Below are 20,345 nucleotides of genomic sequence, written 5' to 3'. Positions count from 1 at the left end.
TCACTCTATATATGCAAATCCAAAAAATATGAATGGAATGATAAATGACAAGTACAGACTCATCGTATTTTGTACATTTTAGATATGATTTATTCGGCAAACTTTCGAGCTGACGTCATCAAGTTTTTGAAGGGGATAAGCAAATATATTTTGACTAAACATTTATTATGCTCTTTATGACCTTAAAACATCTGCAAGATTTCAGAGCATTCGGTTTTGTAGTTCCTGATTAAATCAATAAAATATATTTACGCATTCATTAAATTTTTTGAGTCACCCTGTATATGCAAATCCAAAAAATATGAATGGAGTGATAGATCACAAGTACAGACTCATCATATTTTGTACATTTTAGATATGATTTATTCCACAAACTTTTGAGCTGACGTCATCAAGTTTTTGGAGGGGATAAGCAAATATTTTTTGACTAAAGATTTATGATGCTCTTTATAGCCTTAAAACATCTGCAACATTTCAAAACATTCTGGTTAGCAGACTAAAAATTAAATTTCAAAATGTTGTTTTATAATTTTGATTTTTTTCCAAAAATCTGGACGTTTCGGGTGAAAAGTCGATTCAGAGTTGTAAACTACATGTGTAGGACTATGTTATTTTATACAATTGAAAACCCATTTACTATGTACAATTTTGAAGTGACGTCATCGCATTAGTGGTGGGGATGATTAGACAAATTTTGGTTAGCGTTTTACCATCTACATGATATTCTTAATATAAGTACAAAATTTCACAACAATCGGTCGAGTACTTTCGGAGATTATTTGTCTAATAAAAATCCGGGACGGCAGACGGACAGACGGACGGACAGACGGACAGACAGACAGAAATGGGACACCTATTTCTTCGTCTTCTAGGGGTCATGAAAGATCGAGAAAACGTAAAAGTAGAGAGTCGGCCGACGGACTCGATTACAATACTTCCTTTGCTTATGCTCGGGAAGTAAAAATGCAGGTTTCGGTGTTCTTTCCGACGTTGCTCGTGTTTTACAAGGCCAGAAGGTGGAAAATTTGGAGTTGGATTCAACATTAGTTGAAAAATTCAAATTTGCGCCAACAACGAGTGTGGACGTTGAACGCACATTCTCCAATTTTAAACACATTTTAAATGATCGGCGAAAAAATTTTACAGTGGACAACTTGGAACATAGTACAATCATAAATTGTTTTAAAGAAAACTCAAATACGTGTGAAAAATATAAAGTCTAGGATTATTGTAATAATATTTTATCCAAAGTTCTAAGAAGTGTTCTTTGATTTGTAATATAATTATGTTTTTAATGCTTTTTTGCTTAAAATAAAACTTTTTTATTGAAACTGTTGTGCTTATTTAAGCGCTTGTTCTTAATTTTTTTGTGCTTATAAATCCGCTCTCTAGTGATCACATTAATTTTTTTTCTAGTTCTTACCTTATCGCACCAGTATAGATTTCTTCCGACCCAATCTACTGCCAACCCATCGGGATTTTGTAACGTCGGTGAATGCAAAACCTGTATCTCGCTGGAGACGTTCTTGTAGTCACACAGTCTCTTAATGGAGCTACCCATCTGGGTCACGTCCGACCAATAGATGCACTTGGAGCTCCAATCATAATCCAGAGCTACCGCATTGGTTAAATTGTGAGCCAACAGCGTCGATTGAAAGCTAAAGTCGAACTCTCTTATATAGTAGCGATTGGCTAGAATCAGAGTCACCGGAACGGAGGAATTGGCACCACAGCTTTTCCCGTCTACGTGAAGAATATACCCAGAGGCGCAACTACAATGATACGAGCCTCTCGTATTGTAACACAACTGACTACAAGGTCTGTCTAGACACTCGTCGACGTCTTCACACAAATTCACGTTCTTATGACTGACCTTATACCCAGTGTAACACCCACATTCGTACCCAATGGGTTTGTCAGTACAGTTTTGCTCACATGGTGGTATCTCTGATGTACACTCGTTGATATCTACAAATCATAAAACTGTATTACCACCCCCGTATTTTTCCACTTTTCAACTTACGACAACTAGCTTCATCACTGTAGTCACCACAGTTATTCTCGCCGTTACACAGCAGGGTGTCGTTAATACACACCCCATCCCCGCAATGGAACCACCCTTCTCCCTTACAATAATCATCGTCATTGTGACATTCCTGCCCTTCGTCGCTCCCGTCACCACAGTCGTCGTTCCCGTCGCACTTCAACAACTCCATAAGACACTTCCCGTTCCCGCAAGTGAACTCCTCGTTAGTACACTTCTTGTGGCACTCCGGGGGCTCGTCGCTGCCGTCATTGCAGTCCTTGTCCCCGTCGCAATAATACATTTTGTTGATACAAACCCCATTTGTGCACTGGAAGTGCTCAGCAGTGCAAACCCCACACCCCTGGTCTTTGTGCTCGTCGGCGCCGTCTATACAATCCGACTCCCCATCGCACAGCCAGATCTTGGGAATGCACCTTCCAGTGCTGTTGCAGTGGAAGTCGCCGGGGTCGCACTCGCGCATTCGGCAATGCTTGCTCTCGTCGGAGTGGTCCGTGCAGTCGGGGTGACCGTCGCATTGCCAGCTCATGGGGATGCATTCGCCGTTGTCGCACCTGAACTGGTCGCTGCGGCAACGGTGCTCTGGAAAAAGGGAGCGGTTATGGGAACTCGACGACCGACGGGTACTTACTGCAGTTGATTTCGTCGCTTTGGTCGTGGCAGTCGTCGAAGCCGTTGCAGTGCCAAGAAAGGGGGATGCACATGAAGTTGGAGCACATGAACTGGTCGTGGGGGCAGCGGCCTTCCACCACCCCTAAAGAAAAAAAATGGAAACAAGTGTGCCATTAAAGACTAAAATTGCAATTTTATGCACACTCACTGCAATTCTCTTCGTCCGAACTGACTCCTGTCAGCGTCTTCGCGTCATGACAATCATCCTTCCCGTCGCACCGTTTCTCAAGACTAATGCAAGTCCCATTCGAGCACTGGAACTCCCGAATGTCGCACCTCTTCTTGTGTCCCGTGCAGTTCATCTCGTCCGACATATCCCAACAATCATTCTCGTTATCACAAAACCAGTCCTTATGTATACACGCCGTAGTGTTCGCACAATTCATCAAATTAACATCGTGGAAGTCCAAACTACAGTTGCGCCTCTCTGAAATTCGGAACATTACACGCGCCCCCGCGTCACCCACTCAAACTCACCGCATCCCATCTCGTCGCTCGCATCCTTGCAATCCTGGTCGTTGTCGCAGCGGAACTTCTTCAAAATGCACTCGCCGCTGCCACACCGGAAGTGATCCTCCTCCGAGCACGAGCAGTTCTGCTCGTCGCTCGAATCCCCGCAGTTGTCCACGCCGTTGCACTTCTCCCCCGCCGGAACGCACCTCTTGTTGTTGCACTGGAACCACCCTTGAAGACACGTCCTGTGCCCACAATACCCAGGTTCCTCGTCCGACTTGTCCGTGCAGTGCGCTATACCGTCGCACGTCACTCTGAACGGCACGCACCCGCCGTCCGAGCACCGGAAACTGTCGTAGGTGTCGCAGGCCTTCGAATTGTTGTAGCACCTCCTGCCGTCCTCCCCCAGGATGCGGCCTTCCAGACACAGGCACTGCACGACCGCCGACGCGTTCAACGTGCAGATCTCCTCGCAGCCGCCGTTGAGGTTGGCGCACGGGTGCGAGAAGCAATCGTCGGTGTCGTTGGCTATGGCCACGATGCCCATCGGTCTGTCGACGTAGCGCCGCAGCCAGACCACGTTCTGGCCGGTGAGTTTGTCGGCTCGCAGGACGGCGCGCAGCATCCAGTCGGTCCAGTAGATGTAGTCGCCGTAGACGGCGATGGCGAAGGGGTGCTGAGGGGTCACTTTGGCGAGGACGACGCGATTGGAACCGTCGTACTCGCAGCGCTCGATCTTGTCCAAGCGGGCGTCGCCCCAGTAGATCTTCTGGGATTTGTGGTCGAGGGTGAGGGCGTTGGGCATGCGGATGTCGGTCTTGACGATGGATTCCCGGCCGTAGCCTGCAACCGAAGACACTAGAATTGCGCCCAAGCAGCAGACTGTCGTCTAATTCACGTCAATTTTTGGTCATAACTCGTCGGCGACGTCATTCGCCCAAAAAATCACGTGAAAATGACGAGATTTTTATGACTTATTTCTGACGTCAAAAGGCCGTCCTTTCTTCGTCATTTTTACTTCCCGAGCGTAAGCAAAGGAAGTATTGTAATCGAGTCCGTCGGCCGACTCTCTACTTTTACGTTTTCTCGATCTTTCATGACCCCTAGAAGACGAAGAAATAGGTCTCCCATTTCCGTCTGTCTGTCCGTCTGCCGTCCCGGATTTTTATTAGACAGATAATCTCCGAAAGTACTCGACCGATTGTTGTGAAATTTTGTACTTATATTAAGAATATCATGTAGATGGTAAAACGCTAACCAAAATTTGTCTAATCATCCCCACCACTAATGCGATGACGTCACTTCAAAATTGTACATAGTAAATGGGTTTTCAATTGTATAAAATAACATAGTCCTACACATGTAGTTTACAACTCTGAATCGACTTTTCACCCGAAACGTCCAGATTTTTGGAAAAAAAATCAAAATTATAAAACAACATTTTGAAATTTAATTTTTAATCTGCTGACCAGAATGCTTTGAAATGTTGCAGATGTTTTAAGGCTATAAAGAGCATCATAAATCTTTAGTCAAAAAATATTTGCCTATCCCCTCCAAAAACTTGATGACGTCAGCTCAAAAGTTTGTGGAATAAATCATATCTAAAATGTACAAAATATGATAAGTCTGTACTTGTGATCTATCACTCCATTCATATTTTTTGGATTTGCATATACAGGGTGACTCAAAAAAATTAATGAATGCGTAAATATATTTTATTGATTTAATCAGGAACTACAAAACCGAATGCTCTGAAATCTTGCAGATGTTTTAAGGTTATAAAGAGCATAATAAATGTTTAGTCAAAATATATTTGCTTATCCCCTCCAAAAACTTGATGACGTCAGCTCGAAAATTTGCCGAATAAATCATATCTAAAATGTACAAAATATGATCAGTCTGTACTTGTGATCTATCACTCCATTCATATTTTTTGGATTTGCATATACAGGGTGATTCAAGAAAATAAATGAAAGCGTAAATTTATTTTACTGATTTACTCAGGAACTACAAAGCCGAATGCTTCGAAATCTTGAAGATATTTTAAAATTATCATAAGCATGGTAAATTTTTGATCAAAACGTATTTGGTCGTCCCCCCTAAAAAATTTATGACGTCACCACAAAATTTTGCTGAATAAATCCTATCTAAAATGTACAAAATATGGTGAGTCTCTTCTTGTGATTTATCATTCCATTCAAATTTTTTCGATTTGCATATACAGGGTGACTCAAAAAAATTAATGAATGCGTAAATTTATTTGATTGATTTAATCAGGAACTACAAAACCGAATGCTTTGAAATCTTGCAGATGTTTTAAGGTTATAAAGAGCATAATAAATTTTTAGTCAAAATATATTTGGTTATCTTCTACAAAAAACTGATGACGTCAGCTCAAAAGTTTGCCGAATAAATCGTATCTAAAATGTACAAAATATGATGAGTCTGTACTTGTGATTTATCATTCCATTCATATTTTTGGATTTGCATATGCAGGGTGACTCAAAAAAATTAATGAAGGCGTGAATTTATTTTATCGATTTAATCAGGAATTACAAAACCGAATGCTTTGAAATCTTGGGAATATTTTAAAGTTATTATAAGCATGGTAAACTTTTGTTCAAAATGTATTTGTTCATCCCTCCTAAAAAAATTGATGACGTCACCCTTAAATTTTGCTGAATAAATCCTATCTAAAATGCAAAAAATATGATGAGTTTGTACTTGTGATTTATCATTCCATTCATATTTTTTAGATTTTCTTAAGAGGTGGTTCAAAAAAATTAATGAAGTCAATTTATTTTATTGATTAAATTAAAGGCAACACTTATTATTAGTATTACACCCCAACCAACCCAATTTGGTAGACACAAAATTTGTTAAAGGAAAAACTCGGTTGAAACATAAGGGTAGCACGCTTATTTACATCGACTTTAACATTACAGACCTGCATTTGTTTTGTGCGTTCACTTGGTTCCGCGAATGTGAAATAGACATGTTTATAATCAACCAATTGTGAATTTCACCGTCAAGAATTAAAATAAAACCCAATGTTTTATATAATAAGCGGAAGTCGAAGCAATAAAACCGATGGTCGTTTTGTTTACAGTTTCTCTGTTTGACTCTCACGTATGCTGTTACGCCTGTCATCTTAAATTAAGAATGTTTATACATACACGATTTTCAGTTGCCTCTGATACGTATACGTGAGTAAATTGTTTCGTTATTTTATTGATTATTACAAATCAATATTCAAAACGACCCAATTCATTTTCCCGAAAATTTGAGAATATAATAATTTTATTCTTAGTATTACACTACATCAATCCCAACTGATATACGTGTCCTTGCAAAAATGTTGATGACGTCATCGCAATTTTTTTTTTTAAATTCCCACTACAAAAATGTAATGAGAAAAAAAACACAATAGGCATGCAGTCGTCAAGTTTCCGACAGCGAGGAAGTAAACTCTTTAGACCAATTTTTTATAGATTATATGATCAATTAGGGGGGTCGTCGTATTCTTTAAAAAGTGGCCTTCATAATGCTTAATTATATTTAGAGCAAAAAATACAACGGCTTAATTAGAAATACACCAAGGACAAGTTTTTTCATTCTAATAATTTCTAATAAAATAATTATTTCTAAAAACTTGTTTACTCTGGAAGTGTTATTTTGTAAGTACCTGCTTGGCAAATTATAAATAGAACATCTGGGGTTGAGCGAAAAGACCCTACGACACAAATAAAGTCATAAAAATTCTTTGTCCATTGTCCCTAAAACGGGACAAGGTTTTGAAGAATTCCTTCGTCGAATTTTGATTTTATAAAGACGTTTATAAAGTGATGACGGTTACCAAAAAAAATCGAGAGTGATTAATATTCAGTTTTATTAAATTTATTCTTATCCGTATTTACTATACAATACATCAGATGTTTGGGGTGTGCATTCGGACTTTCCCTTTTTTCGGTATTTATGTTTCTTGCACTTCACAGAGAAGCATTGCATTGCAATATTTCCAGTTGGTTCTCAACCACCGAAACTTTCTTAGTTTTGTGAAAATTTATGCCTTCATTGTGGGTTGTACTTATTTATACTAGGTAAGTTAATATCTAATAAAGTAATCATTTTAATTTTTACGTGTTTCTGTTATTTTTGATGACTGTACGGAGATAAAAAAAGCAATTTTTTCAGATAAGCTGGAAAGACCACCATTAATCACTGAAGATACTCCCACTGATTATGAAGAACTTACGGTGATTGTTTTTGAAAATGAGGCGCTATAAAATATTGCACAGGTATATTACTGCAATTTTTTATGAACTAATGCTTGAACATAATTTTATTCTAGATTTGAAACAAATACAAAACACATGTGCGAAACGAAAGAAATGCTAAAGGAAACGAGTGAAAAAATTTCCAACATGGAAACGTCATCAAATCTGACAACTGAAAAAGAAAACAAAAATAGAAGTTATGCCGCCAAAACCACAGCTAAACAAATTTTGACGAATTACAAGATTATGTTTGCATATTAGAACAAGCAGATTTCTTTGTAAGTTAAAAAAAATACAATGAATTCATATATACATATATAACATAATATTGCATATTATATACAGGTAGATGCCTGTAATACTACGATACTTTTTGGTAACTTGCTATTTACACATACATATTTTGCTTCATTGTGAAAAGTATTGACAACGAGATTTTCCTGATAGGCTGTACGTTTTTGTCAATGCAACCATTTTGCGATTATCCGTTAGATTCAAGTAAATTTAGCGTTTTTAAAATACAGAATTTGTCTTCTGCTTTAAGCTGTAATTCCTTAAATTTAATAATAGCCAAATGCTTGCTGTTGCCCATAGACGAAAAAATGATTGCATTTCCATTAATCCATGCACTCTAACGGGTTTTTCTTTTCAGTGCAATAAATTGAGGCAAACTTAAAAAACTTAGGTTATTGATATGATTGTTAAAACAGAACTAATTACATATACTGTAGTTTTACAGTGCATTTTCTATCAAGTAACTTCAACAATGCGATTCAATTGTCTTTTCCTTTTATTCTAGTTTTTTTTAATATTTCCTGTAAACAGATTTGTTTGTGTTTTTAAGACTGATCTATAGTTTATTATAGTTTTTTTTTTAATATTCTTTGTAACTAAATAGATTTCTTTGTGTTTTTAAAACAGATTTTTCTTTAAATAGCATATTTTATTGCAACGTTTATTTTTGATTATATATTGTACAACATCCTTTTTTTTGTTTATACTAATTATACTCGTAATTACCTGTATGTAGATTTGTTTATGTTCTTAGGAGTGGTTTATCTTTAATTTGTTTAATTGACATATTTTTTATTTGTTTATTGAAGTTGGTTGTACAAAATTGTAGTAAATTTAATTTTTTTACACTAATTTGTTTTAACTTTAATTAATATATACTTTGTTTTGGGCTTTACTTGGTGGTTATAACGAATTATAATATTTTATTTAAGCTAAACAATATAAAAAAATAAAATTATTTCAGCGTTTTATTTATTGCATATTTTTTTCTAAAAATCAAAATATAAAAAATTGGTCTAAAGAGTTTAGACAGTACTTCCCTCGCTGTCGGAAACTTGACGACTGCATGCCTATTGTGTTTTTTTTCTCATTACATTTTTGTAGTGGGAATTTAAAAAAAAATGCGATGACGTCATCAACATTTTTGCAAGGACACGTATATCAGTTGGGATAGATGTAGTGTAATACTAAGAATAAAATTATTATATTCTCAAATTTTCGGGAAAATGAATTGGGTCGTTTTGAATATTGATTTGTAATAATCAATAAAATAACGAAACAATTTACTCACGTATACGTATCAGAGGCAACTGAAAATCGTGTATGTATAAACATTCTTAATTTAAGATGACAGGCATAACAGCATACGTGAGAGTCAAACAGAGAAACTGGAAACAAAACGACCATCGGTTTTATTGCTTCGACTTCCGCTTATTATATAAAACATTGGGTTTTATTTTAATTCTTGACGGTGAAATTCACAATTGGTTGATTATAAACATGTCTATTTCACATTCTCGGAACCAAGTGAGCGCATAAAACAAATGCAGGTCTGTAATGTTAAAGTCGATGTAAATAAGCGTGCTACCCTTATGTTTCAACCGAGTTTTTCCTTTAACAAATTTTGTGTCTACCAAATTGGGTTGGTTGGGGTGTAATACTAATAATAAGTGTTGCCTTTAATTTAATCAATAAAATAAATTGACTTCATTAATTTTTTTGAACCACCTCTTAAGAAAATCTAAAAAATATGAATGGAATGATAAATCACAAGCACAAACTCATCATATTTTTTGCATTTTAGATAGGATTTATTCAGCAAAATTTAAGGGTGACGTCATCAATTTTTTTAGGAGGGATGAACAAATACATTTTGAACAAAAGTTTACCATGCTTATAATAACTTTAAAATATTCCCAAGATTTCAAAGCATTCGGTTTTGTAATTCCTGATTAAATCGATAAAATATATTCACGCCTTCATTAATTTTTTTGAGTCACCCTGCATATGCAAATCTAAAAATATGAATGGAATGATAAATCACAAGAAGAGACTCACCATATTTTGTACATTTTAGATACGATTTATTCGGCAAACTTTTGAGCTGACGTCATCAGTTTTTTGTAGAAGATAACCAAATATATTTTGACTAAAAATTTATTATGCTCTTTATAACCTTAAAACATCTGCAAGATTTCAAAGCATTCGGTTTTGTAGTTCCTGATTAAATCAATAAAATAAATTTACGCATTCATTAATTTTTTTGAGTCACCCTGTATATGCAAATCGAAAAAATTTGAATGGAATGATAAATCACAAGAAGAGACTCACCATATTTTGTACATTTTAGATAGGATTTATTCAGCAAAATTTTGTGGTGACGTCATAAATTTTTTAGGGGGGACGACCAAATACGTTTTGATCAAAAATTTACCATGCTTATGATAATTTTAAAATATCTTCAAGATTTCGAAGCATTCGGTTATGTAGTTTCTGAGTAAATCAGTAAAATAAATTTACGCTTTCATTTATTTTCTTGAATCACCCTGTATATGCAAATACAAAAAATATGAATGGAGTGATAGATCACAAGTACAGACTGATCATATTTTGTACATTTTAGATATGATTTATTCGGCAAATTTTCGAGCTGACGTCATCAAGTTTTTGGAGGGGATAAGCAAATATATTTTGACTAAACATTTATTATGCTCTTTATAACCTTAAAACATCTGCAAGATGTCAGAGCATTCCGTTTTGTAGTTCCTGATTAAATCAATAAAATATATTTACGCATTCATTAATTTTTTTGAGTCACTCTGTATATGCAAATCCAAAAAATATGAATGGAGTGATAAATGACAAGTTCAGACTCATCATATTTTTACAGTTTAGATAGGATTTATTCGGCAAACTTTCGAGCTGACGTCATCAATTTTTTGGAGGGGATAAGCAAATATATTTTGACTAAACATTTATTATGCTCTTTATAACCTTAAAACATCTGCAAGATTTCAAAGCATTCGGTTTTGTAGTTTCTGAGTAAATCAGTAAAATAAATTTACGCATTCATTAATTTTTTTGAGTCACCCTGTATATGCAAATCCAAAAAATATGAATGGAGTGATAGATCACAAGTACAGACTCATCATATTTTGTACATTTTAGATATGATTTATTCCACAAACTTTTGAGCTGACGTCATCAAGTTTTTGGAGGGGATAAGCAAATATTTTTTGACTACAGATTTATGATGCTCTTTATAGCCTTAAAACATCTGCAACATTTCAAAGCATTCTGGTTAGCAGATTAAAAATTAAATTTCAAAATGTTGTTTTATAATTTTGATTTTTTTTCCAAAAATCTGGACGTTTCGGGTGAAAAGTCGATTCAGAGTTGTAAACTACATGTGTAGGACTATGTTATTTTATACAATTGAAAACCCATTTACTATGTACAATTTTGAAGTGACGTCATCGCATTAGTGGTGGGGATGATTAGACAAATTTTGGTTAGCGTTTTACCATCTACATGATATTCTTAATATAAGTACAAAATTTCACAACAATCGGTCGAGTACTTTCGGAGATTATCTGTCTAATAAAAATTCGGGACGGCAGACGGACAGACGGACGGACAGACGGACAGACAGACGGAAATGGGAGACCTATTTCTTCGTCTTCTAGGGGTCATGAAAGATCGAGAAAACGTAAAAGTAGAGAGTCGGCCGACGGACTCGATTACAATACTTCCTTTGCTTACGCTCGGGAAGTAAAAACGTCTTAAAATGGACAATAAATGCCGTCTCTAGGACGTCAGTAAATCACGTCAATAGTTCGTTACAAAATGACGACTCTAAGACGCCAGTACATCACGTCAATATTTCGTGAGAAAATGACGTCATCTGGACGAGACATTTGACCGTCATTGGTACGTCAATATCTCGTTAAATCTTTGGTCACTATGACGTAAATGATGACCATTTATTCACGTGAAAAAGACGACATCATGTTGCCTGGGCGACAGCGTAGGGATAGGTAGTACTGACCTGACAGGTAGACCCTTTCGATGCTCGGCTGGTGCGAGTTCCAATTAGTCCAGAAAACACGACCGCCGCAACTATCAATGGCTATTCCTCTGGGTTTGTCCTGAGGGCGAAGACGCACCACGTGTTCGACTTGACTCGAATTGGTCATTTTATCGGTAAGATTGACCCGGTTGATGGTGGCGTGGTTGTTACAAGTCCAGTACAACATTTTATGGAGTTGTTCGTAAGCGAGACCTTCCACGGACCCTTGCCCTACATAACCCCATAAGTAAACTACCTCTGGTATTTTTAACTACTCACCCTCAACAATAATTTTGTGATCCGTACCATTATAAAACACCGCATTAATAGACCCTTTCTGGATGTCAGAATAGAAAAGTCTCTGGTGTTTGTAACTGACGGCAAGCCCGATGGCGTTTTTCAGAAGAGTATTATTTTTGATTTTGGGGTGGGGGGCATTTTGGAGGTTATCGTCGTCGAGGATTTGGATCGAGTCGATGCTGACGACTCGAGAGTACATCACGAAGCTTTGGAAAGCTGCAAAGTTAAGTTATTACAATGGTGAAGAAAACAAGCACAAGAAAGTCCTTACGTTTACAACTTCTACCATCCGAAGAGATTTTCCCGTGGGAACACACGCAAACTGGGTGCGTCCCGTTGAAAAGACACAACTGTTGGCACCCTCCGTTGTTTTTGGCACACGCGTTGGTCCCCTTTTGTTTGCGCTTCGAGAAAATCTGGATGTCTTTGAGGGAGTCGCCGACGTCGCGAAGGAGCACTTTGAAATCCGAAATATTCTTCAATGGGGCTTCCAAAACGCTCCCTTTTTCGAAAGTACTACAATTGAGTTATGTTACTATTGAGTCTATAGGTTGAAAAAAATACATACGTGTCCACCCAGTATATCTTATCCTCGAACACCGTCAAAGCAGCCGGATTCTCCAACGACGTGTTCAACAGCACCTCCCTCCCTTTTCCATCGTACCCCACCACCTCGATCGTGTTCTTCGCCGAGTCACAAAAATAAATCCTCTCTTTGTCTGAGTCCACCGCGACGTCGAAAATCGCCACGGAGTTATTAACCACCAATTTCCTGTTTTTCCCGTCCAAGGTTGCTATCTCCACCCTGGGTCCTCCAGCCCATACAAGAATCCCTTTTACTGGATCCACAGCTATCGAAGTCGGTTTCCCGATTTCGTGGGCCAGCAAAACGTGCTGTTTGCTCCCGTCCAACCTCGCCACTTCGATAACCCCACGTTTGGGGTCACACCAGTACATGTTTCTAGCGACCCAATCAATAGCGAGCCCCGCCAGCCAGTCCACTGGAACGCTATCCATGGCTTCCGTGGGTTCGATAATGAAGCGTCTGTCTGTGCCGTCGCGTCTGATGCTCGTGATGGACCCATGGTCGCTGTCCGCCCAGAACAATAGATCTTCATCGGCGATGAAGTCGATCGCACTGGCCATGGAAACTCGATAAATGGGTCCCAGCACGGCCGTCTGGTTATTACCATCCAAAGACAAACCGCGCACTTCCCAGTTGACGGAATAGAAGATGAATTCTTGGACGCTGATGCACTTGGTGGAGTCTTGAGGATCGGGGTTGTAGCCGGTAGCGCAACGACAGGTGTACGTGGTGTCGGACAAGGGTAAGCAGAGGTGGGAACAGTTGGATTTGGAACAGGGATGGTACCCTTTTTGTTCCAATGGGTCGTAGATTCGCAAAGCGAGAACACTACCGGTGTTGTTGCGTAAGATCATGTCTTTCTGACCTGTCGTTTTGTCTGCTATGTGTATCGAATGGTCATCGTCGTCGGCGTAGTAAACGTGGTCGTGGTATACAGTGACCGCGGTCACTAGTAACTTCGACGGTAGTTTCACTCTTCGTACATCGTTACCGTCCAAGTCACTAAAACAGATCTCGAATTCGCTAACCCAGTAGAGTCTGTTGGATGGCACGTCCACGCACAGACTCTTCGCGTTGGGTCTGACGTTCGTACGTACTATGATTTTCCTATCGGTACCATTCATGTTGCTCGATTCGATGTATGTGGTGTTTGTTGACGCTATCCAATACAAACGTCCTTGAGAAGGATTAGCAGCCATTGATAGTACTTTCACGTCATCGATTAACGTCATCGTGTATTCGGCGTCGAGGTTCGATACGTTTATACCCTGAGGTGACGACACGAACATCAAATTCGACAACCAGTCAATAACGAGACCCGATGGTTGATTCAGACCCCTGTCGATGAGAGTCTGGATGGGTCCCGTGGTCAAACCCGACCTTTTAATTTCATGGTTGTGCGAATCCGCCCAGTAGAGTGTGTTGTTTCGAGCTAGGTACTCCAACTGTACCGGATTTAGCACCTGTGGAACACTAATAGTCGGAATCGTGTGGTAGTACGGCTGCAAAATATCCACCCCTCGAATTTCGCTCATCCTAGCAATGAGAAGAACTTGCTCGTTCACTGTAAAAACACACGTTACACACACTTTATGCTTTAGAGTTCCCTCAAACATATTTGGCGTTTATGACTTCACACCAATTTGACTCCCATTATAATTTAGTAGGCCGTCACAACCGGATGTCTTAAATCCGCTCACCGATACCTACCTGAAAAGACCTTTTCTGGTAAAAGCACAGGGCAGGACTGAGTTTTGTATTTACCGACAACTGCGCCTTTCGATTTTTTTATTTTAAGTAAAAACAAAGTAACTTTACACAACTATTTACTTATTAACACAACTGCTTATTTACTGATCGAAATAGTCACTGTCATCATCACTCGACTCTTCTAAATTAACAGTTAACGCTTTTATCAACCGTGTCCTGTACTGGTCTTTTCCTGAATTTATTCTTCAAGAAGGCACTGTGTTTTGTAGCTTCTGCTACAAACCGCATTTCTATTTACAAAATATGTTTTCGGATCATCGGCAAAATTTTTTGCTACATTGCTACAAAAATACTAATTAAATGGCCTATTATTATTAATTTTTATTTATTTGTCGCTATTTACTGTAAGACAATAATTTTTAAAAATTTTATTTATCTATGTATTTTTTATTAAAAAAATTAAGCTTGATAAACCTGTTTTTATAATTTGTAAATAAATTTAGTTGTGTTATTACACTTCTTTTCAATTTTTGGAGGATATGCAACTGCATATCTCTGCATATATTAATAAAGTTACAGCATATTTGCATAAATTTCATGCATATTACATGATCATATTTCTCAAAATTTTGCTGCATACTTTTCGCTCTCTAGTCATGTATTATCTATACTTATATAACAAAGCTGAAGCTTTTGTTTATTTGAACACGTTAATCTCAGAAACTGCTGGTTCAAATTCAAAAAACTCGGAAAAACGGGAAAATTATTCCTCTTTTGATAGATTCCGTTGCTTACGCTGCTTAAACGGTTAAAGTTACGTAAAAATCATATTTGACGAAATTGTTCCCCTCTAAAAGTTCTAAAGAAAAGTCCCCTCTAAAAAATGAGTCACCTCAAAATTTTGCAGAATAAATCCTGTCTTAAATGTATAAAATATGATGAGTTTTATACTTGTGATTTGTCACTGTATTAATATTTTTTAGATCTGGTTATACAGGGTGTCTCAAAAAAGTTAATGACTGAGTCAATTTATTTTATTGAAGAAATCAAGAATAGCAAAACTGAATACTTTGAAATATTGTAGATGTTTTGAAGTTTTTGTAAGCATGGTAACTTTTTCGAAAATTTGATTAATCAAATATGCGCAAAATCAAAAATCGGAAAAACTGAAATGCAAAAGACAGAAAATCGAAAAATACAAATTGTAAAAATCGACAATTGAAAAACGGGAAAACCAAAAAATCGAAAAGTCAAAAATTTGTAATATTGAAAATTAAAAAAATCAAAAAGAAAAATAAAAAAATCGGAAATTAAAATAATCAAAATATATAAAGTAAAAAAAATTGCAAAGCCGAAAAACTGAAACGAACAGAAAAATCGAAAAAGCAAAAAATTGGAAAAACAAAAATTCGAAAAATATAAAATCGAAAAAGTGGAAAATGGAAAATCTGAATAAAGAAACTTGAAAATTCTGAAAATTGGAAAATCGAAAACCAAAAAATCGGAAAGTAGCAAAATTGAAGTCTGACAGTTGAGAATGGAAAAATTGAAAAATTGAACATAGAAAAATCGATGAATTGAAAAATCGAAAATTCAACTACTCAAATTTTCTAAAAATCGGAAAATCATAAAAGTGAAAAATCCAAAATTCTAATCATCGAAAGTCTGAAAACTGAAAATCGAAAATTCTGAAAAGCGGAAAATAGAATATCGAAAAATTTAAAAGAAAGAAAATTGAAGTCTAAAAACCGAAGAATGGAAAAATTAAAAATCAAAAATTCGAAAAATCAAAACCGAAAAATTCAAAGATTTAAAAAGAAAATCGAAAAATCAAAAATCTGAAAATTGAAACTCGAAAATTTGGAAAATCGAAAAGTAAAAAAATTGAAGTCTAAAAGCTGAAAACTGGAAAACTGAACAATCGAAAATTCGAAAATCAAATATCGAAAAATCGAAAAGCCGAAAAATCGAAAATTTGATAAATCAGATATGCGAAAAACAGAAAATCTGAAAATGCAAAACTGGAAAATCAAAAATCTAAAAATGGAAATTCAATGAATCTAATACGTAGGTCGATCGAAAAACTAGAAATTCACAAATCTGAAAAATCGAAAATTTGCAAGATTGAAGAACCGAGAATTGAAAAATCAAAAAACCCAAAAATGGAAAAATCAAAAATCGAAAAATAGGAAAACTGAAAATTCGAAAATTCATAATATTGAAAACTCTAAAAAGTCAACAATTCAAAAATCAAAAAACTTGAAAGTAAAATAATCGAAAAATCGTAAAATCAAAAAGTGGAAAATCAAAAACTGGAAATTGAAAAATCGAAGATTGGAAAATCGAAAAATCGAAAATCGGAATATCGAGAATCGACAAATTAAAAAAACGAAAATTCAAAAATCGAATAATCCGAAATTAAAATAATAGAAAAGTGGAAAAGTAAAAATTGCAAAGTCTCAAAACTGACGAACAGAACAATCGAAAAATAAAAAAAAATCGAAACATATCTAAACGTGGAAAATCGAAAAATCGAAAATCGGAAAATGGAAAAACCGAAAAATCGAAAACCGAAAACTCGAAAAATCGAAAATTCCATGAAACAAATACTCGAAAAAGGGAAAAGTAAAAAAATTGGAAGGCCTAAAAATTGAAAAATCAAAAAATCGAAAAAACGACGATCGAAAAAAAATCAAAAAATCGAGAAGTGGAAAATCGGAAAGTAACAAAAATTCAAATCTAAAAGCTGCAAATTGCAGAACCATAAAAACTGAAACAAACAGAAAAATCGAAAAACCACAAAAGCGGAAAAACGAAAATCGAAAAATCGCAAATCGAAAAATCGTAAAATCAGAAAATGGAAAATCGAATAATCGAAAGTTGAAAAATCGAAGGTCGAAAAATAAAACAACCGAAAAATCGAAAAATTGTATGATTAATGGAAAATCGAAAAATCGAGAATAGAAGAATTAAAAAACAGGAACATTGAAAAATCGGAAATCGAAGAATTAAAAACGTAAAATCGAGAATTCAAAAATCAAAAAAATCGGAAAGTAGAATATAATCGAAAAATGCAAAAAAATTGCAAAGTCTAAAAGCTGACGAACGAAAAATCAAAAAATCTAAAAATGGAAAGACGAAAAATCGAAAGTTGTTATTGAAATTGTCTCTTATTTCTATCTGGATGCATAGGTTTCACCTCCATCCTTATTTTTGTACTAATAATAATAATAATAATAATGGTAAATTAAAAAATCGAAACATCGAAAAATCAAAAAAACGAAAAATTAAAAAATCGAAAAACGAAAAAACTGAAAACTCGAAAAATCAAAATACCGCAAATTTGAAAAATCAGAAAATTAGAAAGTAATAAAATCGAAAAGTTGATAGAAAAATGGAAACTGAAAAATCTAATTCGATGAAACTGTTGGCCGAAAAAACGAAAAATCGAAAATCGAAGCGACCTTTTTTTGAGACAGGCTGTATAAGTAAATCTAAAAAATATTACTGCAATGATAAATCACAGGTATACACTCATCATATCAAATTTTACGATGACGTCATGCATTTTTTGGCGAAGATAAGCAAATACATTTACTCTTTGTATATTTCAGTGGTCACAACGAGTTCACTAACTACGCTGAAGTATGCAAAGATTAAATTTGTCACCGAAAAGATTTTTTCTTTAATGTGAATTTTATAACTATGGTCGGCACAATTAGACCTAATATTAGTGTGATTTTGAGCGTATTCTCGATGTTATTAGAGCAGGACAGGTTTTTTTTTTTCTAACTAATTGACAAGATTTCAAAGTATTCATTTTTGCAATTCTTGATTTCTTCAATAAAATAAATTGACTCAGTATTTTTTTTTTTGAGTCCCCCTGTATGCATAAACAAATCCAAAAAATATTAATGGAATGGTAAATCACAAGTATATTCTGAACATTTTAGATAGGGTATTTATAAAATTAAAACTAATTCAGAGTAAGTATTTATAAAATTAAAACTAATTCAGGGGAAGAATTTGGTCAACACGTAAATTTCGTTGTAGTTTGAGCCTACCTACAAATTCTGCCCTTGGACGATTCGGACCGCCTCCTTCGGTGACGACCGGCAAAAATGATCCGCCCATAGGCTCAAAACATTTGCGTGCGATTGTACCCTCTGGATTTGAAACAAAGGCCGGTGACATCGTCAAAATTATTTGATTTATCAAAAAACTTTGTGGATGATTTTATGTTTTTTGCTTTCATGATCTTAATAATATTTTCAAATGTGCAGAATAATGATTAAATAATTAAGGTACGGAAGAAACAAAATTACTCTTAGTCCGGTCCTTCGCGTCTCGGCCGTCCCTGGCACGTGGCATGGTTTACATTTACTAAGCTTTATGAAGGGTCGGCTGTAAAGTACTTTAAACGTCAAAGCCATAAACGCCTTATAGGTTTGAGGAAACTATACCATCCAACACAACTTACCATCACACTTCTTATTATCGCGGTTCAACCTCATAACGTGCGGACAGTCGCACCTGTAACTCTGATTCGTGTGAAGCAAACACAAGTGTGAACACCCTCCGTTGTTGTCCCCGCACGGGTTCAACCCGTCTCTGGGTTGCCTCGACGGGTGCAAAATCTGGATGTCGAAGGGCTGGGTTAGCGTCCTCTGGATGACTGAGACGTCGCCACCGGTGAATTTGTTCGCCCGCACCACGCTGTTGGTCCTCCAGTCCGTCCAGTAAACGTAGTTCTCGAAGAGGGTGATGGCGAAGGGATGGGACAACGTTTCGTGGTTCCTCATCACCTCGTGGTGGTCGCTGCCGTCGTACTTGGTGGTGTGAATAGAGTCGGAGCGGGCGTCGATCCAATAAATCCGACGCAGGTCGTAGTCGAGGGTTAACCCATTGGGCCAGCCGCCGTCGGTGATCTGGTCCACTCTTACCACCACCAGACGCTCCAATCCCGCCAGGGAGCAGCGCTCGATTCGAGGCGCGTTGTTATCCCAGTCCGTCCAGAAAAGGAAACCGTCGCGGGGGTCCACAGCCACGGCTCGAGGGCTCTCCATCTCGCCGGCCACCAGAGTGCGCCTGAAGCGCCCGTCGAGTTTGGCCACCTCGATTTGATCCAGGTTGCTTTCGACCCAGTATAGATTCTCGCCTATCCAATCCACCGCCAACCCCTCGGCCGTCGACAGCCCCGTCTGCACCACCACCTCTATGTTGCTCAGCGACCCCCCCACCACCGTCCCCCTATAAATCTTATCATCGATCACGTCCGTCCAGAACACCATATCCGCATTCTCCGTGTGATAAAAATCCAGCGCTATCGTATTCCTCAGACTCGAAATGAACGACTTGACGTTGAAATTGTGCAAATCCACGGCTTTCAGCTCGTGCCGGTTGCTGAAAATGACATGGGGCACCGCCCCGTTGGTGCTCCTGCACGTGAAGCTGTCCGGCTCCAAGGCGTACCCGTCGAAGCAGCCGCACTTGTACCTCTGTCCCACCTCGACGCACTTCTGCGAGCACACCCCCCAGGCGTCGCACGGATGCGTGCTGAGGCAGTGGGTGCGGTCGGGCTGCAGATGCAGGTGCGGCGGACAGTAGCAAACCAAGCCCTCGGGGGCGTTGTGGCAGTGGTGCGAGCACACGATGCTGTGGTCGCAGAGCAGCTCCGAGCACCTGGCGCCCTCGTCGGAGCCGTCGTCGCAGTCCGGCTCGTCGTCGCAGAGCTGCTCCACGCTGAGGCACACGGTGCTGTTGTCGCAGAAGCGGGACGGGTAGTGGCAGGTGGGGACGGGAGGGGTGGGCTGGAAGGTGGAGTTCTCCATGGAGGTCGGGGTGCAGTTCTCCTCGTCCGTGCGGTCGAAGCAGTCCGCGTCGGAGTCGCACACCATGGTCTGGAATCAAGGGTTTTTGGAATTAGTTATTCGCGTAATT

The 20,345-nt window shown here is 37.6% G+C and overlaps 1 protein-coding gene across 1 annotated transcript in view; it reads right to left on the bottom strand.

Annotated features, from left to right (window-relative positions):
* The window catches only part of LOC135126164 (prolow-density lipoprotein receptor-related protein 1), a 136,963-nt gene that overhangs the window by 29,063 nt on the left and 87,555 nt on the right, over positions 1-20,345 (bottom strand). Inside the window, exons 7-16 of the mRNA XM_064052004.1 lie at positions 18,886-20,305; positions 12,678-14,259; positions 12,381-12,625; positions 12,089-12,325; positions 11,789-12,040; positions 3,194-4,012; positions 2,865-3,143; positions 2,676-2,798; positions 2,024-2,626; positions 1,424-1,968 (exon numbers count right to left, since the gene is read on the bottom strand). Coding sequence (XP_063908074.1) covers positions 1,424-1,968; positions 2,024-2,626; positions 2,676-2,798; positions 2,865-3,143; positions 3,194-4,012; positions 11,789-12,040; positions 12,089-12,325; positions 12,381-12,625; positions 12,678-14,259; positions 18,886-20,305 — 6,105 coding nt within the window. The remainder of the gene's footprint in view (positions 1-1,423; positions 1,969-2,023; positions 2,627-2,675; positions 2,799-2,864; positions 3,144-3,193; positions 4,013-11,788; positions 12,041-12,088; positions 12,326-12,380; positions 12,626-12,677; positions 14,260-18,885; positions 20,306-20,345) is intronic.

Source organism: Zophobas morio, unplaced genomic scaffold (genome assembly GCF_036711695.1).
Source record: "Zophobas morio isolate AGI-343-1 ecotype UQ-CSIRO unplaced genomic scaffold, CSIRO_AGI_Zmor_V1 ptg000010l, whole genome shotgun sequence".
NCBI lineage: Eukaryota > Metazoa > Arthropoda > Insecta > Coleoptera > Tenebrionidae > Zophobas > Zophobas morio.
The sequence above is the reverse complement of the archived record's forward strand: the minus strand, read 5'-3'. Positions and strand labels throughout refer to the sequence as shown.